This window comes from Panthera tigris, chromosome C2 (assembly GCF_018350195.1).
Source record: "Panthera tigris isolate Pti1 chromosome C2, P.tigris_Pti1_mat1.1, whole genome shotgun sequence".
NCBI lineage: Eukaryota > Metazoa > Chordata > Mammalia > Carnivora > Felidae > Panthera > Panthera tigris.
In genome coordinates, this window is record NC_056668.1 from 138,789,598 (window position 1) to 138,815,574 (window position 25,977).

The following is a 25,977-nucleotide window of genomic DNA, read 5'->3' on the forward strand; positions in this document are numbered from 1 at the left end:
TGCATGAGTTGACACAACAGTGGCTTGGTGGCATGTACATTAGAAATAACCTCTAGCCAAGTTAAATGCTGATAATTAATTCTTTTGTTATCTTTACAGGAATAGTTCTCCAATATTATTTTGATTGATTACTAATTTTTTTGATCATCCTGGACTGAGAAATTTAAATATGGAAAGCCCTATAGTACCTGCTGGACCTAATTTGCAATTGAAAATATAGTCATTGTTCACACAAATAGTGGCCGTATTCTCATTTAGAGGCCAAGAAGCTGTTCAGTTATCCCTCTATTATCTGTTTATTACTATGGAACTGGAAGGCTCTCCTGGTGTGCTGAGCAGGTCATGTATTCTCTAATGATTTTCTCTTTGAAGCTTTTGACTTAGTGTTTTATCTGGAAGAATAAAAATATTTTTGATGTCCGTAAATTTCAAACTGACAATTTAGGGATGTAAACAAGAATCCTCACTAAAAGTATTCTATAAGTGAAATGTAACAAATAGATAAAATTTAAAAAGACATCCACTCTATTAATTTTTGTCATCACAAATAGTCTTTGAGGAGTATATTTTCCATAGGGCTGTATTTGTGTGTATGTGTGTGTGTGTGTGTGTCTTTAAACCTAAGTAAGTAATGTGTCAGTACCAAAAATTTGTTCTCATGACCTCTAACAAAATAGAGCAAAACTAACAAGTCTAGAGGGTTGATTTAACCTTGCAAAAAATGTATATTTTTAAAACCATCATTCCTAAGAATATTCACTGTGTGTATGTCTGAAGAATGGCTGTTTAAGCAAGGAAAACCTTATAGATACAAACGGTACCTAATTTGCAAGTGAAAATATAATTGTTTATGCAGATATGAGTTCATTCTCATTTAGGGGCAGTAGGTCTGTTCATTCCCCCCACCACCACCACCACCACCAAAAAATATTAGCTCCAGACATGTAATCACTATGCAAATCTAGTCAGAATGTTTATACTGGGAACAAATGTAGCCAATTATAGAAAAATAGGTGGAGCTGTTTTAAGCATTCATTAAATCTCTCAGGGCAAGGGGGTAAATTAAACTTCATAAGGCTGCTGTAAAAATAACTATTTTAGAATTTAAATATGCTTGTATAATTTAGTGGTTGTTACCAGATTGAATTTTAACACCGAAATTTAGTTTCAAAAAAATACTCCACATGAAGCCTTGCATCTAGGGACCTATGACTGTGCCCACCACACAGTATTTAAAAATTAGGGCCTCATCATGTCCTATTTCTTGTTGAATCAAGGGTGGCCTTTGAATTTCCAAAAAGAATGCCATGGTTTGACCAATCTTGAATAAATATAGTAGTGGGTTAAAACCCCTGTAGGTGAACCCCTGTTAGCATCATCCACGGGGTAAAAAAAGCATGGTCCCTGCCACCCATTAAATGATCTATATGATCACAGCCAAGAAGGTAGTTTTCTATAACCTATCTTCTCACTTTTAATGATGTGTTTTGGAAAAAGAATTAAAGTAGTAGAATATGAATGCTAAAATGTCATTTGAAAAGTTAAAGCGTCAATGAGGGTCAGATTTCCATGAAGAATGACTAGCACAGCTAGCTACCTGAAAAGTAGTAATCAAAACCAGGCTTATGAGAGAGGATGGAAAAGATACAGTTGTGTGTCAGACGCTGCGCTGGGTGGGTGCCTTAGTGGCAGAGTGGATGGTAGCCTTCGGCTGTGTGATCTGAAGAACCCCAAATTCCTCCTAGTCAAAAAACAACTAAATTACGCACACACTCTTTTGTTCCAATCACGTTTCATTAGTTTCATTACTTGGTGCTCCGTGTGGTCTCTGTATTTCTCTTTGAAAATGTGCATACCTGTAGAAAAGATGGCACCTTAGAGGAGGGTCACATTATGATCAGGCATATGAACATTTCCTCTGGGAGAGAAAGGTCTGTGCATGTCAGGAGGGGGAAATGTGCCAGGAAATCAGCCAAGTGGGGAGGGAGCCAACCAGACACAAGCTGGATTTCCCCTACTTTACAAAGTTGCTATGCAGTCAATTAGAGAGAGGCCCAACTCTGAATTACTACACTCAGGTGAAGAGTGGGAAAGGTGGAGAGTTTTTATGTATGTCCTTGTCCCAAAGTAGGCCTGGCATTTTTTTTCAAAGTAAGAGAGGCTTGCAGCTGGGCTGAGAAGTATTAAGGTGAAGAAAGGTCAGCAGGTTAGAGAGGCCGGTGCAACAGGGCTTGTTAGGAGTAATCAAAGACCTACTTAGGGAAGCAGCAGGAAGCGAAGAGGTGGGATTTCCACCAGTTATAGGGGCCAGCTGGCTAGAGAGAAGTTGGCTTCATTCTGAAAAGGTTTAAAATCCAGTTTAAAATGCTGATCAGAAAAATCCCACAACAAGCAGTTTGATCTTTTTTTTCTCTTTCTCACTTACAGGCACGCATGACTGCGACTAAATAGTTCAGCATTATTAGGGCACCAGTCAGTAGAGCATACAACCCTTGACCTCAGGAGTTGTAAGTTCGAGCCCCATGTTGGGTGTAGAGATTACTTAAAAATAAAATCGGAAACAATAGTTCATTATTTCTAAGGAGTTAATATGTAGACAGATAACTTTGATAAGTGCTTTTTTTTGTTTTGTCTCACCTCTTTTCTTTCTTCCTTTCTGCGTTTCATAACACACACCCCAGTCTCTACCATGAGATCAGTGGTTTGTATTTTCTTCCTCCTCTGCACAGATTGATCTCCCTGGGGAAGACAAGGACAATGTAGACTGACCAAATTGTTGTCAGGAGTTGTTGTTCTGGGCTGTAAAGACGGAAGCCACTTTGCTTTGATGCTGTTTTAATATATAGGCCAGCACTTCGCACTTACCACAAAGTTTTTAGCATGAATTTTCCTTTTTGAATGATTTCACACTAATCTGTGTTACAGCGTTCTGTCACATTAATATGTTTACCTCTTTTGAAAACATATTTCCTCCAGAAACAGTAAACACTAAATAGTTGTCTAAAGAGAAGGGAAAACAGAACAGCCCTTATTGAAGATAAAAGTATGATTAAGATATTGAAAAAACAGGGGTACCTGGCTCAGTCGGTTAAGTGACCCACTCTTGATTTCGACTCAGGTCATGATCTCAAAGTTTGTGAATTTGAGCTCTGCATCAGGCTCTGCACTGTCAGTGCAGGGTCTGCTTGGGATTCTCTATCTCCTCTCTCTCTCTCTCTCTCTCTCTCTCTCTCTCTCTCTCCCTCTCCCTCTCTCCCTCCCTCCCTCTCTCTCCCTCTCTCCCTCTCTCTGCCCCTATCTCTCTCTCTCTCAAAAATAAATATTTTTTTTAAAAGGAGATAAAAAATTTTTTTAATGTACTGAAAAAACAATTTGTTAATGTTTATTTTTGAGAGAGAGAGCGAGCGTGCGAGTGGGAGAAGTGCAAAGAGAGAGAGAGAGAGACAGAATCTGAAGCAGGCTCCCCGCTCTGAGCTGTCAGCACAGAGCCCCAATGCAGAGCTCGAACCCATGAACCATGAGATCATGACCTGAGCCAAAGTCAGATGCTTAACCAAGTAAGCCACCCAGGCACCACGGAAAAAAAACAATTTAATGGGTGAAAATCATCAGGGACATCAAACAGGTTACTAGCAAAAGTACATCTTTATGCATAGTTAGCCTTGCTATTGGGGATCTCATGTGGGATGGGCATGGTGGTGAAGTTGGGCAGGAATAGAAAGTTTTGAAAGAGAGACCTTACATGACCAGGTTTGTGATTTTAAAAAGTAAGGTTTAGTTCACCTGAGAATAAACTGAAGGCAGAGAGGTTTAAGAATGTATTTTGATGATCCAGGTAAAAGATGACAGAGACCATGAAGAGGGAAGAGGAAGAGAAGGGCCAAGAGATATTTGGGGATCAGAATCGCCAGGATTTGGCTTCCTAGCCACTATGACAACATCCCTAGCACCTGTGTAAACTTGGCTATGCCTGATCTCCCACAGATTTCTAAACCAATCCTGTTGAACAAGAAGGATGCATTCTAAGACCAGTGAATATTACTTAGTTTATGGTACCCAGTGGGTTAACCCTCCTGTCACCCCGTGTTGCTAGCAGAAAAATGAGAAACAGTTTGCCACTTATGATATATTAGAATTTGTTTGGACATGGTTCTTTACCTATATTAGAAGAGTACAATAATAGTTTGAGTCCTAGAATTAGACCTGCCCACTTGGCTGAAGCAGAAGTAGGGGAGAACATTTTGCCCACCAGGTTAAAACGACCGGTTCGAGTTCAGGCAAGATACCATAAAACAAGAAAATACTGAACAGAGACTAAATATACAAATTTCAGTCACCTGGGTGGCTCAGTCAGCTAAGCATCCAGCTCTTGATTTGGCCTCAGGTCATATCACAGTTCACAAGTTCAAGTCCCGTGTCAGGCTCTTCACTCACAGCATGGAGCCTGCTTGGGATTCTGTCTAACCTCTCTGTCTGGCCTTCCCCCACTTATTCTCTGTCTCTCTCTCAAAATAAATAAAAATAAACTTTTTTTAAAAACTTAAAAAAAGACTATATGAATTATGAGAATTGAAATCTTCAAAGACTGAGAAAAGAAGATAGGGAAGCTTGAAGAAAGCAAGAGTTCAATTAAAGGAAATAGATCATATTGTCTGCTTTAGATTCGGAGCAGAGATAACTAAATATTAAACCACAAAATAATAACACTAGGGCTGCCCAAATGTTTCTATCTCAAGTCAGCAACTTGGAGAGCTGCTGATCCTACAGGTATAAATGTCATTTAGCCTTATGCACGAGAAGGAGGAAGATGCCAGGAACTTGATAACATCTACATGCTAAATTTCATCCTCATCAGTGGGTCTGATTACCCATTAATTCAGTCATTAAACAAATACTTATTGACTGGTCACCCAAAGTGCCCAAATACTACTGGTTTTGTGATACAAGACTGAGAAAGAAATACTGCCTACCCTCACCAAGAGATAGGAGTTAGCAAGCACAGGGATAGACAGAGAGAATGGTTGGGTTCTAGCTTTAGCATAGAACTCAACAACATCCCTTTCAGAGGAGAGGGTAAGAGCAAGGCCTGCGCCCTAATCAAAGCCTACACCCTCAGTGTTATTCCTCAACAGGGACAGCATCCTTAGAGCTGCTTCAATTACAGATGTCTGGCACTTGAAGGCAGTCAGAATGATCTGGTAAACTGAAACCCTTGAGATTCTTGTCCATCTCTGGCTCTGAGCTGGGCTATTTATATCCCTGGACTCGAGTCCAGATTCCCAGATGCAACGGAGACTGTGGACACGTATGATAGTATGTAGGACACAATTGCTATATTCACACTCACTCTTGAAAGCCATCTCCTGTACCACTCTTAGCTACTGAAGAGTGTAAATAGAAAACACTGTGCAATGGGAAAATTGATAAATTACAATACTTGTTTGTAGAGAGTGGACTACATCCGAGGACTATGGAATAAAAATAAAACTTTTTATTTTGAAGAAAAGATGTACATTACAAACAAGTCTCATTGGATTGCTGTTGTCGTTTTTACCTATATTTGGGGTTGGAAGTAGAGGGAAGAGCAGATCCAGGATAATCTTCAGTCTCTTGCAGCTAGAGACCATGAGAAAAATACCCTTTTGAAGATCATTTGTTTCCCATGGTTGGCGGTAACAAGTGTTTATAAAGAGTATATATTTTTTAATAACTACTAAAAATAGCTATTCTCTCACTATAATCTACCATCCTCAGATAATAACAAGTATTGATGAGGATGTGGAGGATTGGAACCCTCACACATTGCTAGTAGGGATGTACAATGATGCAATCTCTTTGGACAGCACTTTGGCAATTCCTATAACGGTTACACAAAGAGTTTCCATAAGACCAAGCTGTTCTACACGTAGGCATATACCAAGAGGAATGAAAACATGTTCAAGCAAAATGTCCATAGTAGCATTATTTCTAATAGCCAAAAAGTCCAAATAGCCCACAGGTCCATCAGCTAATGAATGGATAAACATAGTGTGGTATATTCATACAATAGAATATTATTTGGCAATAAAAAATGAATGTGGGGTGCCTGGGTGGCTCAGTCAGTTGGGCGTCCAACTTCAGCTCAGGTCATCATCTCACGGTTCATGGGTTCAAGCCCCTCATTGGGCTCTGTGCTGACAGCTTGGAGCCTCGATCCTGCTTCAGATTCTGTCTCCCTTTCTCTCTGCCCCTCCCCAGCTTGCACTCTGTCTCTCTCCCTCTCTCTCAAAAATAAATAAACGTTAAATTAAAACAAAATGAATGAGGTCCGATTTGATGCATGCTATCACATGGATAAAACCTTGAAAATACTATGTTTTGTGAAAGAAGCCAATCTCAAAAGACCCTATGTGTGTGATTCCATTTATATGAAATGTCCAGAACAAATATATACAGATAGAAAGTAGATTACTGGATACCACAGGCTGGAAAATTTGGGAGGATGAGTGACTGCCACGGGGTCCCAGGTTTCTTTTGGGGATGATGAAAATGTTCTAAAATGGATTATGGTAATAACTGCATAACTGTGAATGTACTAAAAACCATTGAAGTGTACACTTTAATTGGGTAAATTGTATGAATTGTATCTCGTTGAAGCTGCTTTAAAAAAAAAAACAAAACCCAGTTTCAACATCTTGGCATCTTTGACTCCTGCTTGCTTCAGCAACAGCTCTTTGCAGCGGTCTTTTGGGGAAAGCAATGTGTGAATTTCTGGTGTCTTAAGCAAGTCCTCTACTGTAAGGCTCTTTTCCTAGAGTTCATTAGGAATTATTGCTTAACTAAGCCTGGCATTGTAATCCAATAGCTTCTCAGTAGGAATGCACCATCTGTGCTGTTCTTTAGATGAGTCTATTCTAACAGAACACTTTATATTTCCAAACACATTGATTTAATGTACATAGCACTACAGTGTTAGACTTATAGGATGAGCTTTTAAATTTTTAAAAATATTTTATCAACCGTGTACTTTAGATTAGAGCCAGTGTATTTTGTGTTTATTGAGCAGTCTCAGTTCAGTGGGCGTTAATATGGAATGGTTTTAATTTTCTCCCATCACTGCCTTAGGCCTTATTTTGTTGATCTTGCTTTTCTATTCCTTAATAATATTTAGCAGATCTCATATCATCCAGGTCACTTTCAGTTAGCCAGTCTGGTCCATTTTTAAACTCCCACCTCATACCTGATTTAAATCTAATTTCTTCCTCCACTCCCATCAGGGTGGATGGAACATGGTCTGCCTCTCAGATACCACCTTCTCCTCCCTTTTCAAGGCCTAACTCCTAAGCATATGGAGGCTAGGTAATGAATGAAGACGGTGTCCCTTTACCTAATTTCCTGTGGTTATTATCTTCACTGCTTCTTGCCAAGCACCATCTTGCCATTCATGCCTTCTAGGTGACAGGTGTCAAAATGCTGCCTGTCATGGGTAGTTGGGAGAGCTCACTGCCCGATTCCCTGATGTGGAAGACCCAGCCCTGGCTCAGCCTCTTACTAACCCCTTCTCCTGTGGTGTCCTGGTAAATATTTAACAACGGGCTAGGGGTGGGAGTGGGTGGTGTACATAAGTTTATTACATATTTTACTGATGTAAAGAATGTGTAGTACACAACTTACAAGTAATGAAATATACAATACTCATTAATGTAAATTCCATGTAGTCAGTAGACTCTCCCAGCAGTGAGTCAGTGATTTTTTTCCATCCTGTGGTTGCAGCTGACAAATGAGTGGAATTCTAACATGAACGGATGATATTTTCATTTAAGAACTAAGACAAAGTGGGATGCCTAGGTGGCTCAGTCGGTTAGGCATCCGACTTCAGCTCAGGTTATGATCTCATGGTTCGTGGGTTCGAGCCCTGCGTCGGGCTCTGTGCTGACAGCTCAGAGCCTGGAGCCTGTTTTGGATTCTGGGTCTCCCTCTATCTCTGTTCCTCCCCTACTCACACTCTGTCTCTCTCAAAAATAAATAAACATTAAAAAATTAAAAAAAAAAACTAAGACCAAAGTGAAATAAAGAAGGATTTTGGAATTTCACTTATTAGTGTCACGAGCAACTCCTTTGCTGAATTGAGATAATAGGTTCAGTGCTGGAAGAATATATCCTCCAGTTTTTATGCTTTTGACAATGTAAGGACTCTAGACATACTACACTTTTAGGTTTAATCTGTATTATTTGCATTTTTTCCATCGCTTTCTTAGCTCCAGACAATCAATAAAACAATAAACCAAGTCCTAATTTTGTAGCATTTGCCAATTCAGGCTACATGCATGACCTTATTGGATGCATAATTGGGGCACGATGCATGGCAGCACATTGTTTTTTTCCACCATACAGATAGAGTAGGCATAAAAAAAATTTTATGAGGATAGTAATCATAGCAGTAAAATAATTAAGAAATGATGAGCTTTAAGGATTCCCCTTGTTTGTAAATAATTTATTTAATTGTAATGCTATTTTTTAATAATGGTGGTGTTTAAAATTCCTAAAAATTTAAAAATTGGCTGGCAAGCTGGTTCCAGAATACCACTGCCACTCTCATAGCATTCTCCTAAGAGCCTCTTAGCTACTATGGTCCCCTCTTTTGGGGAGCTGCCTTCTTGATAGGACACTCATGAGCTAGCAGAGACAGTACAGACCATTTCCTTGGTGTCCCCTCTCACTACTCAGTCAAGGGGCAAATCTCGGGCCGGGGATCACACTCCAGTCTGCTTCTTACAGGCACCCCAGTCTTTACTGTTGGGTCTCTTGGTACCCTCTTCACCTGGCTTTGAGAGGGAAAAGTCATCCTCTCCCCATTTTTGTGGTGGTGGGAGAAGGGAGACAGGGAAGTTCCACACTCCCAAGATAATAGCTCCGTACTCCCACAAAACTTCTTTCTCTCCTTCCCCATATTTTATGACGGGACTGGGGCTGTCCAAGCCAGCTCATCTTCTCTTAATAAGTCTTATGGAAGGTACTCATGGTTTCTTTAGAATTTGAGATACTCAGTACCTTTTACCATCACTGGTTATTAATTCGGAAGTAATAGCGTATCTTGCTAGACTTGTATGCAGTTCTATTTAGCATTCTCAAATTTAAATCTAGTTTATGTTATGGATAGTATTCACCATTTGGTTTAAATCAAATGTATCTTCTCAGGGTATTTAACCATCTTTCTGGTTTGGGCTAGGCCTATAATTAGTAGTCTTGTTTCCCCACATTCCAAAATACAAAAACCTTAACTCTGTCCTACTCACTTGATTTAATTAGCAGATCCAGAGGAATATCTCAGATATCCCTAAATCTTGATAACATTCTTCAAAAGAAACAGAAGATTCCTATACCCGTGGGTGAAATTGCTTTAAATGCTCCGAGTCTTAACCTCATCAAGATTAGGGTTCTTTAAGTAAAATTTTAGTGAAGAAAAAAAATGGGAAAGGGTAAGAACTTACCCTACCAGATATCAAAACACACTATAAAACTATAGTGAGAAAAGCAGGATGAAGAAATAAATCAAAAGACAAATTAATCTATTGAAAGAACATCAAGTACAGAATCAAATCCAGATATGTATAGGAATCTTAGGAATGATAAAGCTAGCGTTGCACATAAAAGTTACTATATGTAAATAGAGGGGGATATTTCTAAAATACTGGAGTGAACGAAGGGGGCCTTTATAAATAAGCATGATATGAAACTGGAAAATATTAAGGAAAAATAGACTTATTAAAAATTTTAAACTTATGTATGGCACGGGGCATCATAAATTAGGTGAAATGGCAAATGATACACTGAGAGAAAATATTTTCTCCACACATAATAGATAAATAGTGTTATTGTTAGAGGTGCACTGAATTTATTTTGGCTGAATACTGAAAAGCCAGTGTTAAAATCAATGAACAGCCTAAGGCAAGGCTGAATATTCCCATCGTAAAATGATCCTCTGAGATACAGCAGTAAATATGAAATTTTAAGAATTTAAGTAATATTATAATTTCATTATTAAAAATTCAGTATGTTTTTAAAGTTTGTCATTATGATGGACCAATGTAATTTCTCAGCACTGCCAGCTACTAGATGGCTCCTGTGCATATTTGCAATACTTAAATAGATGTTTTCATTTAATGAAAAGCATGAATTGGGAGGAGAGGTTATTTATGCCAGTGTAGGTTACTGGTAGATTTTGCTCTGAGGTCGGTAAGCTTCCTTTTCCTCTAATAGTTACAGAAAGGTAAAGACTGGCCTTCTCAACGCCCAGACCCTGAGGGTCTGGCTGATGGTGGGGGCACAGGGTCTTTGAAGTGCTCCCGTGAGCAGAAGCTCTGTGCGGTGCTGAAAGAAATCACTTTCTGAATATTGACGAAGCAAACATAAGGTTTTTTCCCCTCGCATTTTAATTTCTCATATTTCTACATGCTTGCTGCTTCCCACAGTCACTGGATGTGCTGCCTTCCCTGCCAACAGCCGCTGGTCTTTCCCAAGTCCTTTCCTGTCAGTGCCGGTGTTTAACAGCAGACAGTGTTACCAACCGTTTTGTTCCAGCAGCCTCTTCACATGTGGTAGCTGCTCTTCTGTCTCACTCGGAACATTTGTTTGAATACCTGAGGAGGCAGGTCCAAATTACTCCCCTGCGTGTCACAGCGTTTGTCTTTGGCTGAAAGAGATTTTCCGTCCAAAGTGACCCTCGTATCGCTTACCAATACTTTTAAAGCCACTGTTCACATAGTAGCATTGAGTACGAATGAGGGTGTTGTGCTTATTAAAGATGATGGTAACTTACATGATCTGTGAGCTCCGCAAGTTCGGTAAAGCTAGAAATGGCGTCAAAGGAGGCATCTGTCTGTTCGGTCTTCCAAACACTAATGCAGATTTTGGCTAAATACTGAGACCCAAGCTAAACTTCAGTGCATGCCTGATATTTGTAATGCATAAAGTGCTCCTTCATATTGGTAAGAAAAAATGGACAAAGGCAAACAACTCACAGAGAAAGAAATATAAATAGTGAACAAAACTGAGCAAATGTGAAACCTTAGGCATCAAGTTAAAGGCCGTTACAACAATAACAGGCTTTGTTAGCTTAACAAAAAAAAAATTACAAAGATAGGTAATGCAGTGTTGCTGAGAATGCCTAGAAACTAGGTAAATTCCTTGTAGTGAAGGCAGTTCTCAGCAGTATTCCCCAAAAGTTTGAGATGTGTACTCTCTTGTCCAGCACTGTTACTTAACAGGAATCTCCCCTCCAGAAGTACTTCCAGCCATGTGCTCAGAGATTTATACAAAACTGTAATACTAGTTGTTATAACAAAACATCAGATCAAATTTAAGTGTGCATCTGTAGAGGAACGGAGAATTGAATGCTGAAGAACCATGAAGAAATGCCCTACAATTATTAGAAGTAATGAGCTAGGTGTATTCATGCTGCCATATAAATGCAAGCACAGTGTATTGTTACAGAGGAAAATGCAAGTTGCAGAATGTTTTTATGTGATTCCCATTTGATGTAAACATAAATTTAAAAAAGTATGGAGGGATGAGTTTCGAACCGTTAACAGTGGTTACCTTGAGATGGAAGGAGTATAGGGATGGAGGAAATAGAAGGAAGAAGGTAATGTTTTTGATATCATACGTACTTCTTTGTTACTTGAGTTTATTATAATGAGAATCTATTACTTATTCATTTTATATAAGACTTAAATAAAACTAGGTTAGACGGAACCACAGAAGAAAGATTCCATGAAAGACACAAAAATGAGCTACTTGACATCATTTCAAGGCAGACATACAGAAAGCCTCCAGTGACTTGATGGGAGCTAAAAGAATCATGTTATCACAGGTATTATGAAACGGCTGGCAAGGCAGTCGTTTATAACCTTGAAGAATCGAAGAAATGGCGAAGTGCAAAGCACAGATTTCAATAATAAAATAATTAAGTTAAAAAAAACAGAAAAGTGAAAGAAAGCTGTCACAGTCTCCATCAGGTCCCCTTCTCTGACTTGCCGATAATTCACATCTAGAGAAGAAACGTCTGTGATGAACCAACTTATGATAGTACTACCACACAGGGATACCTGCCATATGGAGTGATATGGTTGCTATTTTGTGTGTGCTTCTTACTTATTGTCTCATGTGTTTCTGTCCATACTTATATTCACTCAGTAAACGGACTTAGCAAGAGGGAAGCGGAGTGACAGGCAGAGCCCCATGAGGCAGGATTTTGTTTAGCTCTAGTTCTCCAGTACCCAGTACAGAGTAGGGACTCAATAAATATTTGTCGAATGAATGCATAGGTTCTAGTCCAGGGGGGAATACAGATTAGTAAACAGCCAACTAAAAGACAGTATTCTCCGTGCAGTAATAGGGATGGGAACACTCAAAACAGAAATGGGACGACTAAGACTGCAAGAAAGCTCCTAGAAGACATCCCCAAGGATGCTATGCTTGAGCTAAATGTTGAGAATGAATAGAAGCTTTCTAGGCAAAGGAGATAGCAGAAGCAAAAGTTCAGACTTACGGAAGAGCAGGGCTTGTTGAAGAAGCTGCAAGCTGTTTTTTCTGGCTTCAAGCATGAGCAGAGGAGGCTAGAAAGACTAGGTCTAGATCAAAGATCTTGGGAGCCCTACTAAGGACTTTTAGATTTTATCTGAAGAGAATGTCTTCACGAAGACAATCAGATTTAGATTTTAAAATTTATTTTTATTTTATTTTGAGAGAGAGAGAGAGAGAGAGAGAGAGAGTGAGTATGGGGGAGGAGCATAGAGGGAGAGAGAGAATTCCAAGCAGGCTCCACACTCAGCACAGAGCCCAACGTGGGACTTGATCCCACAACCATGAGATCATGACCTGAGCAGAAATCAAGAGTCCAATGCTTAGCCAACTGAGCCGCCCAGGCACCCCAACAGATTTATATTTTAAAAGATGCACAAGAACACTTAGTTGCCAGTCTTTATTTTGAAAGTAATAGCAATTTTGTATGTGCATTACAAGAATTAATTCATTTAATTCTTATAACAGTCTATGGAGTCGTTACTGTTATTGTCTCCATTTTGTAGTTGAGGAAACTGAGGCACAGAGAAGTTAAGTAATTCGCCCAAGGTGACTCGGTTTTTGGTGGAACTGATATATAAACCCAAGCAGTCTGTATCCAAAGCCCATGCCTTTTTCCTATGTTCTGTACTACTTTTGTTTGTGTTTTTTAAGAACATATTTGTTTTCTTAAGAAAAGGGAATCAAAATTTTTTTCCATGTAATTTTTCCCGTATCGCCTACCAACCAAGATAGAATGTTCTTTGACCTTGCAAATAGAATCATTCAGCAGTTTAGTAGTCTGCCTGTCTTTTCCAGTCCCCTCTTACCATACAGCTGCTTCTTTATCTCCTTTAGTCTTGCTTCTTGTCTCCCTCCCCTCCCTTTCTGGATAAGCTTTAACCCATTTGGCTTCCAGGGTACCCAGTGTAGCCCCAGCCAAGAGAGAGAGGCCAGCTGGGCGATGAAGTTGCAGGAGTTGTCTGAGACTTCACCGTCCAGAATCAAAGGTGCACAGATCACAGATCTCAAAAAAATGGGAGAGGGGGCAGAGTACTCAATATGATCACCTTTCACTCACTTGTAAATAATCATGATGGCTGTTCAGTCAACAAGCATTTAGTGAATAGCTTCTCTTTGCGCCTGAAACTGTGTTGGGAGGCAGAGGTGAGACCAGGAGGTAGAGCTGGGAGAAGAGGAAGTTGTACTGCCCCTTGCCAATCAATGGTCTTTCAGTCTTGCACTTTCATTCAGGCTAGTATGTCATAGCTAGTATTGTGTCAACAAAAGTGATGGCATTTTTATTAAACAGACGAGATGATGTGGTTTAGAGGTCTAGTTAATGAAGAGCATTATAAACCAACTCTCACCCCCATTATTTTCCATTGACCCCACCCTGTAAATCCTGTTCCTCAGCCTCAGGGAACCTTTAATAGATGCATCAATGGTATTTGGGAGAATTAAGTGCTTAAAATCATCCAGCCCTGTGCTGTAAGCATAAACATGCTCCTCTTCTCAAAAATTCAAATTTTTGCTGTGAACAAGGCAAAAAGTGTAGAAGACTTAAACTTTAATTTACTTATCCACTGATAAATTTTGTGGATCTTCTTTAGTAAGAGGAGGAAGACCAATAGAGGATAATATCAAAGACGGATGAAGATTTGGGAAAGTAGTAACAATGTAGAAACCTAAAGTGATGGGAATTTTTCTTCTTTTTTAGAAAGAAATTGTTAGAGACACAAGTAAGGCATGTTTGGAAACTGTTATTACGTCCCTGACATATCTGTATCCATGAAATATGAAACCTATGTAAGGAGATTTGTTTTTACTTAGGATCGTAATTATAAATACACTACAAAGAGTGGGTCTCATTCCATTAAATTCTCTGTGATAGTCATTTGCTGCTTATATATTGCATAGTTTTGACTCACTAACCTACAATCTTAATTTTCTTCTATTCACCAAAAACATTTTAACATTGAGAACTATGTGGTTAACAACACTCGATGTTTAAATTCCCTCATTTTATACCTTTATGTTATTCCTTCATTTGTACATTAAACAAATTTCAGATTTGCATAAATTTGTGAGAGTGTATGCACAGTAATGTTCCTCACAGCATTGTTTATAAAAGCAAAAATTGAAAAGAGCCCAAATGTCTCTAGACCAGAAGTTGGTTTTTCAGGTAAATGTTAAAAATGATGAAATCAATTTGTGATTATTGACATAAAAACTTATTTACCATATCATGATTTTTTAAGATGATAAAAGCATTCTGTACATTAATCTTTTTTTAATTGTGTGTTTAGAGAAGAAGTTCAGGAAGATCTATGAATGTTAACAATACTTCTTTCTGAGTAAATTTGGAGATGGTCTTCACTTACAACTTTCTGTCATATGTATTGTTGGAGGTGGTTTTTATTATTAATTATTGCTTTTACAGTTAGCATGTATAATATGAAAAAATAGCCTTTTTAAAATCAGACTTGAAAAGGTAAAAGGATCTCTGAAAGAAATGTAATGTCAAATTGTTTAAGCATACAAAGAAATTTTGCACAATGCATGTTAATTTTACCAGTTCTCCGCCTTATGAGATTTTCCTTTCTTCCCCTACTAAAATAGTATTAACACTTGATATAAAACCTTTCCCTCCCACAGCTTCCTGTTCCCTATCCTTCATCTGTCCCCTTCTTCTTCCTTTGAGCTGCAATGACAGACCTATCTTGTTCCCGTATGCCCACACTGTGAGGATATGATTTGAGGCAGAACATTAACATCACTGGTTATTCTGACATTAAACCTGTCCTTTACCGTGACCATTGAGTTAGGAAGCACAGATGGGTCTTTAGTGCATTTCACTAATGGACATTCTGTTCAATTAAACACCTGTCTTCAGTGACGTAGATCTCAGCTCTTAAGAATACCTATGTTTTCACTAAGGTTTTGCATTCTAGACTGAGAAATTAGAGCAAGATGATTTTTTTTGTGTGACTCAGACTTCTCTTCGTCCCTTTAGACTCTAAAGTCATTACTTAATCTGAACTGCAAGACTGCATTTTTTTTACAGTATCTTAGCCAGTTTCCAAGCATTTGGTATTCCTAGTTTTCATCTTCTTGAACCTGGTTGGTTTAGGCAGTGGTTTCAGTTATAGGATTTGGGCAAGTGAAGAGAGGCAGAAGTTCTGAACAAACCCAAATAGTGGGTAGTCTATGAATTTGTTTGTGATATAAGTGAGCATAAGACACTGGCCTCTGCCTAGAATAATCATAACAAGCTGAGCGCAAATCCAAGAAAACATAAGCAAGGTTGTAAGCAGTGTCTTGTCGAGAAGGTTTTCAAAAGCTTCAGCAGCAACACCCTAACCAGATCATTAAAAGGTGGTGTTTCTCTTGGACCTCTAATATTAAGAAGCTATAACCATGAATGTCTTACTAGGCTAGAGTCTCAGAATCCTCCCCAGTTATCAGTTGTGTTAGAGCATGGGCACACTTCCTTACTCTTTTCTTGTCTTTAACATAGTGTTTGCTAATTTTTCTCCTGTTCCCTTTTGGTTCTTTCTTATCTACTTGCTCTAATACACCCAAATTCTCAACACCAAAAGTAGAGGAAATAAAAATCAGACGAGAATGGAGGAAAAGGGGGTGCATTCTGGGGTCCCCAGAAACCTAAATTACTTTTTTTTAATTGCTCTGATTTTTGGGGGTCCTGTCTGGGTGGAGAGCAGGCTCCCGAGCAGTGTGTAGTGAAGTGTGGGGGCTCCGGGCCCAGAGCCTGGCACCTCCACTTACTCCGTCTGGAGCAAGTGACTTACCCTCCTGTGTTTCACTTTCCTGGTGTGTCAGCTCCTCTGAGTTTTATGGAATTAGTATGTTTGTGTTAGGACGTGGTGTATCTGAGTATTAGCTATTATTTAATATCTACCAGTATTTTTGTAATAAAGAGCTATATGGATTTTGACATTCCCCAGTTTGGAGGGAGAGGTAGATCAGCTTCCCCTGTGTCAGTGGGTCTCACTCGGGGCTGCTGCTTGATTGTGTTTGGCTGAGGCTCTTGAAGGTTCCCTCAGTGTAGGCCACCGGGGGGGCTAAGCCTCCGGGTGGAGGACTTAGCCAGGCCATCGCAACCACTTCCCGAAGAGTTCTCAGTGAAGAGTCTATCTGAAAACGAGGGGAGGAGGATGGGAGACGTGCGGTGGGCACAGGGAGAGAGAATGAGACCTGTCAGGAAACATGACAGGAGCCATCAGTAAAGGCACAAGCAGACGACTCTTTGGGCAACTGGTGTGAGATGTGATCTATCTCTGGCAGGGCATTTACAGGTCTTGCTAAAGCAACGTGGTTCCAGGGTAGAGAGCCGCTTTCCACCACCTCCCCGTCTGCTCCTTGAACGAGGGCTAGCTTTCCAGACACTCCTTTTCCCCAGCTCTGAAAGAGGAGGTGCTGCTGCTGTTTACTGACTCCCGGCTCTGCTTCCCTTCCAGCTGACCCTCTGGTGGGCAGCATCGCCACACAGTACATGACCAACAGAGCAGAGCACGACCGGATGGCCAGACAGTGGACCAAGCGGTATGCCACATAGGGGCCTGCTGGCTGCTGCCCCCGCCGGACCTGTGCAAGCACATTCACCAAGTGCATCAATAGCCCTACCCACCCCTCCGGACCTCGGTTCTGATCTTCTTATTTTTATTACATTTTGAACCTTTTTCTGATGATGTGTCATCCATCCCCCGTCCCTTGTCCCTTCCTCCTCTTCCTCCTCTTCCCTCTCTCTTCCCTCCACCCCTGCCTTCTCAATTTATTCCCTTTTTTTGATTTCTATTAACTTGAAAGATTTGGGGTTTTTTTTTCCCACCTCAACATGGATGGGAACTTTTGTTTTCAGTGCAAACAATGTCGGATCTGTAATAGTAAGAGCTTTCTTACAAAGCTTCGTATTACTGTGTGGTTTTGTTTTTTGTTGGTGTTTGTTTTATTTTGGTTTTTTTTCCTTTTATGTGATCTTTGGGAAAACACAAATTCAGAATTATATCTCATTTCTACTTAAATGTAGTGCTTAGGATTAATTTTTTGTACTGAAGTCTTTATTGGTGGGTGCATGCTACTGGGAACAAGTTTTTTGTACAAAAGCTTCAATCAGAATCACTGTGCATTACTGAGACTCTGTTTATCACTAGCCTTCTGTCTCCCACACAGAAGACTGTTGGATTGAACAAAATAATATGTATTTTGATTTACTTAAAGTGCTTGTAAATTTCTTAGGGACCTGCCACTTTTGACTGTGGATCAGTTGATGTACACTTGTATTATTAAAGCACTCAATAAATCACTGTGGCTGATAAATGCACTTCTGGTAACCCAGCGTTTGCTTTGTATCCTGGTGACCAGCATAGCCCTACAAGCAGCGAGGCTTGTCTAATTCAATTACAGATTCAAGTGTATTTTTCATCTCAGACCTCTAATATTTCTTTGTAGCTAAGTTGCTTACCATGTGGAATTTCTCCAGCTGTCAATAACCTGATGATTTTATGGTTGTTTCAGGTCACTGTCACTTTACATATTGGCCACACATTACTTTGTCGTAGACCTCCTTTCTGTTACAACCTTCTTTACTTGACAATTAAAATACGGGACTCCAAAAACAGCCTTCTAGGGGCACCTGGGTGGCACAGTCGGTTAAGCGTCCGACTTCAGCTCAGGTCACTGATCTCACGGTCCGTGAGTTCGAGCCCCGCATCCGGCTCTGGGCTGATGGCTCAGAGCCTGGAGCCTGCTTCTGATTCTGTGTCTCCCTCTCTCTCTGCCCCTCCCCTGTTCATGCTCTGTCTCTCTCTGTCTCAAAATTAATAAACGTTAAAAAAAAATTAAAAAAAAAAAAAACAGCCTTCTAGTGGAAGTCAAGTCAGACTGATCATTGTGTTTAACCACTGTTGAATTTATTTCTCTCCCTTTTTCCTCTGAAGATTGTTGTCGTGATTACCCTTGAGTTTGGGTTTTGTTTTTTTTCTATAGTTATGGTGGGAGAAGTAAACTGTGTCAGTCATGGTCAACGCATTCACTGACAAGGGTATGTATATCTGGCTTTAACCTTCAGACTATTTTAGGTATGTTTTGTTTTCTCCCATAATTTTAGTGGAAGAAATAAACTCAACTGTATCATTCATGGTCAATACATTTGTGACAAGGGTATGTCTGTCTCGCTTTGACCTTCAGACTATTTTAGGTATGCAGCTATAGAGGCAGAAGAAACTTGTGTGTGGTGCAGTTTGAAAAACATACCGATGGGGCGCCTGGTTGGCTCAGTCGGTTAAGCATCTGACTTTGGCTCAGGTCATGATCTCACAGTTTGTGAGTCCGAGCTCTGCACTGGGTGAGCCCGTGCCCCGTGTTCAATGAGCACAAGCCCCACTTGGGATGAGACCCACTTCTCTCTCTCTCTCTCTCTCTCTCTCTCTGCCCCTCATAGGACTCTCTCTCCCTTTCTCTCTCTCTCTCTGCCCCTCACTCACTTGGGCCCTCTCTCTCAAGAAAATAAATAAAATTTAAAAATAAATAAATAAAATTTTAAAAATAAATAAAAGATTTTGAAAAAAAAGAAGAACATACTGACCTGCTGACTGAAATTCAGGGTTCTCTGTGTTACAAAGGCATATTGGAAAGTCCTGCTCTCACTAATCACAGTTAGAAGCCCACCATAAAGCTTGGTCTCATTTGAGGAACATCTTTACTGCTAAATAGTGGGATTTACAAATGGAAGTCATTCACCTCTTAAATATTTCTGATTCAGATTTAAAATCTTTATTTGGAACAGATTTAAATATCTGATTCAAAAGATGCAGGTTTTTGTGGTTAAAAAGAAATCCTAAAGAAAATATTGTTTAAACATCGAAAAGGTAAGTTTTAAACCAGAGTACATAGGGTATTTTTTGTCTTTCTAATAATGATTTTACCACTCACTTTATTTGAAAACATTTTCCTACAGACCATATGTGTGAATGGGCATAGCTGTATTCCAATAAAGCTTTGTTTATCAAAATAATCAGTAGCCAAATTTGGCCCATAAGTTGTAGTTTGCCAGTCCCTGATATATAGACCAAAACAGACAGGGGTGGGGGTGGGGTGGGAGTCAGATAACTGTGTGTTTAACATCTCTTTCTTTTCTTTTTTTTTTATTTTTATTTTAATTTAATTTATTTTTTTTTTAATTTACATCCAAGTTAGCCTATAGTGCAACAATGATTTCAGGAGTAGATTCCTTAATGCCTCTTCCGCATTTATCCCATCCCCCCTCCCACACCCCCTCCAGTAACCCTCAGTTTGTTCCCCATAATTATGAGTCTCTTATGTTTTGTCCTCCTCCCTGTTTTTATATTATTTTTGCTTCCCTTCCCTTAGGTTCATCTATTTTATGTCTTAAAGTCCTCAGATGAGTGAAGTCATATGATATTTGTCTTTCTCTGACTAATTTCGCTTAGCGTAATACCCTCTAGTTCTATCCACGTAGTTGCAAATGGCAAGATTTCATTCTTTTTTATTGTAACATTTCTTTCTTTAAAATAAAATTAATTTTTTTTAGTTTTGTGGGGGGGGTTTTGCTGTTGTTGGTTTTGAGAGAGAAAGTGCACACACTCAAGCAGGAAAGGGGAGAGCAGGAAGGAGAGAATCCCAAGCAGGCTTTGTCAGTGAGGAGCCTGACTCCAGACTCAGTCACTCAAACCCGTGACATCATGACCTGAGCCAAAATCAATAGTTGGATGCTTAACCAACTGAGCCACCCAGGTGCCCCTAAAATAAAATTAATTTAATTAATATAATACAAGACTAATTTTTAGGAAATTACCCATAATGTGTTTTTATCTACAGATTTTCTCACCAAAGTTTTTTATATTTACTTTAATACTTTAGATTTAAAAAGTCAATCTTAAAAGCACTTAGCCCTCTTAATATGCAGTCTTATTAAACTGATTTTTATTTTGCTTTTGACTGATTAAACTAGACTTGCGATATTACAACTGACTTTTATTAAAAATCTCTAAATTCACTTTGCTTTTCTTCTTTTAAAATGTCAACTCCATTGGACATTTTTTAAATGATGTGTCCCATATATTACATGTACATCTCCTATCTGGTTGTACTTCAGATCATTTAAAAATATGTGTTATTTGGGAGCCAGAGACAATAACAGTTCTAGTAGGAATTCCTGTCACAAATCTGTATTTGCTTTCCCATGAGCCATCTTTAGATGTTATGTCAATTTGATAGGAAATCTCTAAAATTTTTTTCCCTGTGTTTATGAACTCTAAATACTTAATGACAAACAAATGTACCCTCGCCTCAACATGTGAAAGCAAGAGAAACTCCAGAGAGAGCAACAAATCCTTAGCTGAGCCTGTTAAGTCTAGACTCCAGATAACATAGTAATTTTACTGGAAATCTATAACCACAGCAGGCAATACAATTCCAGTGTTTCTTAAAATGTTTGCAAAGTAAGATTTAAGAGTAGTTTAGCACTCGGAAAACTAAGTCGTTTCACTAATAATCATGGGAAAAGCATCTCTAAAATTCAGGCGTCATTTTGAACCTTAATCTTTAACTTTCCATGCCAGCGATTGCTAGTTGTAGTATTTCACAGATTTGTCAAATAAAATGTTGGCAGATCCTTGCGAGCCAGGACTTCTGGTCATTGAGAAAGTAGTTTGAAATGATACTTATTGATCTTAAGTATTTCAGAAGGTTGTGGCCTTAATTTGCCATAAAACTACAAATAAGTTGAACAGTCTTCATCTCTTTTACAAGAATCCATTGAATGCACCAGGTGCAGAAGTAGTCAATCTTTTCTTCTTATTCTAAGATTAGAGAGTCAACCTAGAAGTTCATCCTACAATACTGGTTTGGGAATTAGGAAGAAAGGAAATATTTACTCAGAATATACTGTGCACCAGGCCGTAAATTACCTAATAATAAGACCTTAGCATAGTCCCTCAGGGTGTAGGCTGCCATGGTCTAAACATTTGTGTCTCCCCCTCCTCTGCCATATGTTGAAACCTGAATCCCAAGGTGATGGTATTAGGAGGTGAGGCCTTTGGGAAGTGATGAGGTTATAAGAGCAGAGCCCTCAATACTGGAATTAGTGCTCTTATAAAAGAGACCCCAGAGGGCTCCCTGACTCCTTTCCATCATGTGGAGACACAGTGAGAAGTCAGCAGTCTGCAACCAGGAAGAGGACCTTTGTTGGAACCCATCCATGCTGGCACCTGGATCTTGGGCTTCCATTCTCCGGGATGGTGAGAAGTAAATTTCTGTTGTTTATAAGACACCTAGTCTGTGGTGTTTCCTTACAGTAGCTCGAGTGGTCTAAGACAGTGGCCCTTGTTCATGCGCAATGAACAAGATACCAAAGTGAGATTCCCACCCAAGCATGTGATACCAGAGCCTTGCTATATACAAGACCACATGCACCTTTCTGCAAACTCAGATCATACTACAGAAACAAATTATTGTAATTCAGTCTTAGAGTCGAGGTGCCATACAATTTCTAGGTGGTGGGGGTTTTGCCATCTTCAACAGCTGGAAAAAATTTGAAGAAAATATGGACCTGGTATTACATGGGAGACCAAACAGCACTTCTAATCTTAGACGTGACCCAACTATGGAAACCTATCACTTGGAAGACCCCTGAACATCTCTGCATTTCAATACTGCAGTAAAAGGGGCCATTAATTATTCCTAACAAATTCCACAGCAATTTGTATTTTTTCTTTCTTTTGTTTCAAGTTTTTATTTAAAATTGTAGTTAGTTAACATATTGTGTGTAATATTGGTTTCAGGAGCAGAATTTGGTGATTCATCACTTACATACGGCACCCAGTGCTCAACCCAACAAGTGCCGTCCTTAATGCCCGTCACCCATTTAGCACATCCTCCCACCCACCTCCCTCCAGCGACCCTCAGTTTGTTCTCTGTCATTTAGAGTCTCTTATGGTTTGCTTCCCTCTCTTTTTTTTCTTCCTCCTCTTATATTTATCCATTTTGTTTCTTAAATTCCACCTAACGAATGAAACCATATGGTATTTGTTTTTCTCTGACTGATTTCACTTAGCATTATACTCTAGCTCCATCCATATCATTGCAAATGGCAAGATTCCAGTCTTTTTGATGGCCGAGTAATATTCCAGTGTGTGTGTGTGTGTGTGTGTGTGTGTGTATACACCATATCTTCTTTATCCATACATGGCAATTTTTAAATGTCTCTATAATAAGTTGTGTGTTAAAAAGAGGTATGTCCATAGTCGATATTGACAACAGTTGTACAAAAAGCCCTACCAGAGGATCCTGACCTACCTATGCATTTTATTTCAAGGTAACTTTATAACACCATCAAGATATCCCTTCTGTACGAGGCTCTCTGGTATGTGGGGTGGAATCTCTCATGCCATAGGGGCGCACCTTGTGTCCTAAAGGAGTCCTGCAGCTATCCTCAGAGGAGATCCAGAGCAGAATATAGCATAACTATATTCTGGACCATAATTCTGTAAGTTACATCACATCTGGTATCTCTTAGAATTGACACATTCAGGGACTCAGGGGAGCCTGGCCTCTGAGGACCTGCCCTAGTAGACGTGCATTTCCCTACACCCAGACACCCCTGGGGCGCTGACTGGTTCCTTGCGCCTGGAGCATGGCCCCTCCCCTACATACCTTTCTCACATTCCACCATGTGCACTGGTAATGTGGGTTGGGGTAAAGAACTTACCCCAGTTTTACCAGACTTGCCCTGTTTTAAAACAGAAAGTCCCATGTCTTGGAACCCCCACAGTCAAGGGCAAACCAGGGCTGTTGGTCATTCGAGCTTTTGTGCTCGTGCTAAATTTCAGCGGCAGATCTCAGGCATTACACAGGGCCAGTTTAGCCCATGGAAATGTTGGGCTTGGGGAGCAGTGTTTTCCCTGATATAAAGTGGTCCTTTTAGAAGAGATGCACACTCGACAGTCTGAAGAATCTTCACCACTCTCTATGGCTCTCACACCCAACCGTCTCCACTCATTCCCTGGTGCGGAAGCATGTGAGTGATTTAAACCAACTGCAGACTTCCTTTACATCTTCAAACATGACTTAAGGTACGTATGCCTTTCTCTGAAATAGTCTTATGCATAATACACTTTTTGAGAGGATTTTTTTTTAAGTGTATTTATTTATGTTGAGAGAGCATTTATGAGCGGGGAAGGGGCAAAGAGAGGGAGAGAGAGAAAATCCCAAGCAGGCTCCACACTGTCAGCAAAGAGCCTACGTGGGGCTCGATCCCACGAACCATGAGATCATGACCTGAGCCAAAACCTAGAGTCAGACGCTTAAAGGACTGAGCCACCCAGGCACCCCGGGTGGATTTTTTAAAAGGGAAATTCCTAAATTTTAAAATCTTTTAATGTATCAGAGCCCCACAGGACACTGGAGGAAATAACGTGATCATCTCTCTCTTACCTGTTTATAAATCCACATAGTCAAAGTTGGGGGCAACCCCAGCTGTTCCGGATCTCCAGGTATCAGGGCTTTCAGTTCTGGTTACAGAAAAAAAAGCCTTACCCAATCACCTTGGCATCCTTTGGGGCTGGCGTGATTCGTAATCCCACCCTCCTATCACCCCCTCCTCCCGCACAACATTGCAGTCTCATCCATCTTTTTAAAAATTGGACGGGAGGTCACAGTTCAGGATGACAATCACGTCCTGCTTTGCAGGAAATTTAGACCTCCTGAGAAATTCTGTCAGGCTATGCAACAGCAAGGTAACAGATGCTTTACAGTTGGTGCCACCGAGAAGCACCCCACCAGATTCTTCTACTTAATCTGTAGTGCAAGAACAGTACAAAGGGGCAGAGAGAGGTCATGCTCGCCTGGTACAGCCTCCCTCTGCTGAGCTTGTCTACAAGTAAGATGATAACATTCTTCATTGTTCAGTCTCCCACTCGAAACTGCTGGTGAACAAATAAATGAAGATGGCCACTGCCATGAAACTGGACAGTTTTCGTCTTTGTCCTTTAGACTGACAGCTCATGACTTTATGTTCACCAAACATGTCCCAGCTACCACAACTTAAAAATCAAAGCAGCTTGTGGACAGTTAATCAAAACCTATGATGAGAAACTCCAGAAGCTGTTATGAATCCCCAGGAGACCCCATTCGCTTTAAACAATAATGGGGAAATGATTTTAAATTCAAGCGTGATTATGCATTTTTACGTAAATGTAAAACATCTGTCCCTATTAACGAATCCCAAAATTCTTGTGTGTTCTTAGTGGTGTGTAATAAAATGCCAGGATGTACTTGTCAATCCAGATTTGAGCTGTTGGACTTTGGATGAAAGGTAATGTTCTTGTTTGGGGTTTTTTTAAATAGTTGAATAAAATAGAGTAAAAAATAGGTTTAGATAAAAAATACTGCTTCCTGGGCACTGCAAAATAACATAAAGACTATATGTATTAAACTCCATAATGTTTGCAAGCTCCTTGATTTGTTTTATGGGTTAAGAGGTCAAGAAGCAAGTTGCTAGGTCAACAGAGTCCAGGGAAATAAAAAATGTGTGCACTAGTTAAGAACAGAAATTTTGTCAGAATGGTAATATTCTTATTGATAGCAAGAGATTGAGAGTGTAGCTTCCATTTAAGGAAGATGAATAGGGAACTACAATTCTTTCTGAGGCCGAGTCTATAAATTATCCCTAATACCCATTCTCTCTTTCTTCCCTTCATAAATAGAACCATCAAGTTTTGGCTGGACACATGACCACCTAACTAGGAACTAAATTCCCCAGTCTTCCTGTGATAGATTCATTATAAAAAAGGGTCCCAATTCTCAATCCTTCTAGTATCCACATTTTTACAGCTTCTTCCATGAAGAAATGGAGTCTTTTTTTTTTTTTTTTTTTTTTTTTTCACCGCTTAAATCAGAGCTGGCCTCATGACTTGCTTTGGCCAGTAGACTTTAGTGGAAATGATCTTATGCTGGTTTCAAGCCTGGGCCTCCAGAAGCCATGTGCACTTCCCAGCTCTCTTGGAACCCATCCATGCCCTGAGAGTAAGTCCCAGGCTAGGCTGCCAGGAGACGAGAGACCATGTGAAGATGAGCTGAGATAATCCTAGACCAGCCCATCCACCAATATCCCAGGTTGTCCAGGCAAGATCAGCAGAACCGTGTACTCGGGCCTGACAGCAATTGCATCCATCAACCCAACTAAGACCAGATAGCTGCCCACCTGATCCTTCTACTTGTGAGCAATAATAAATGGTATCGATTCCAGCCACTTAGTTTTGAAGTGTTCTGTTATACAGCAGTAATTAATGCCAATGCCAAAGGAAGTGAGCAGAAGCGACAGGAGCAAATTCCAGATCTCGTCCTGTAGGAGGGAGCTGCTCACCCTCCACTTCCTCTTTGCACTTTCCGTGGTCT

The 25,977-nt window shown here is 39.9% G+C and overlaps 1 protein-coding gene across 2 annotated transcripts in view; it reads left to right on the forward strand.

The window, feature by feature from the left end:
- LOC102954357 (ubiquitin-conjugating enzyme E2 E2) overlaps positions 1–17,884 on the forward strand; it is a 369,038-nt gene extending 351,154 nt beyond the window's left edge. The window contains exon 6 of one of the 2 annotated variants that reach the window (XM_042956336.1): positions 17,022–17,884. In XM_042956336.1, the coding sequence (XP_042812270.1) occupies positions 17,022–17,119 (98 nt within the window). In that variant the 3' untranslated portion in view covers positions 17,120–17,884. The remainder of the gene's footprint in view (positions 1–17,021) is intronic. The other variant, XM_042956335.1, reaches the window with a different exon arrangement.
- The last annotated feature ends 8,093 nt before the right edge of the window (positions 17,885–25,977 follow it).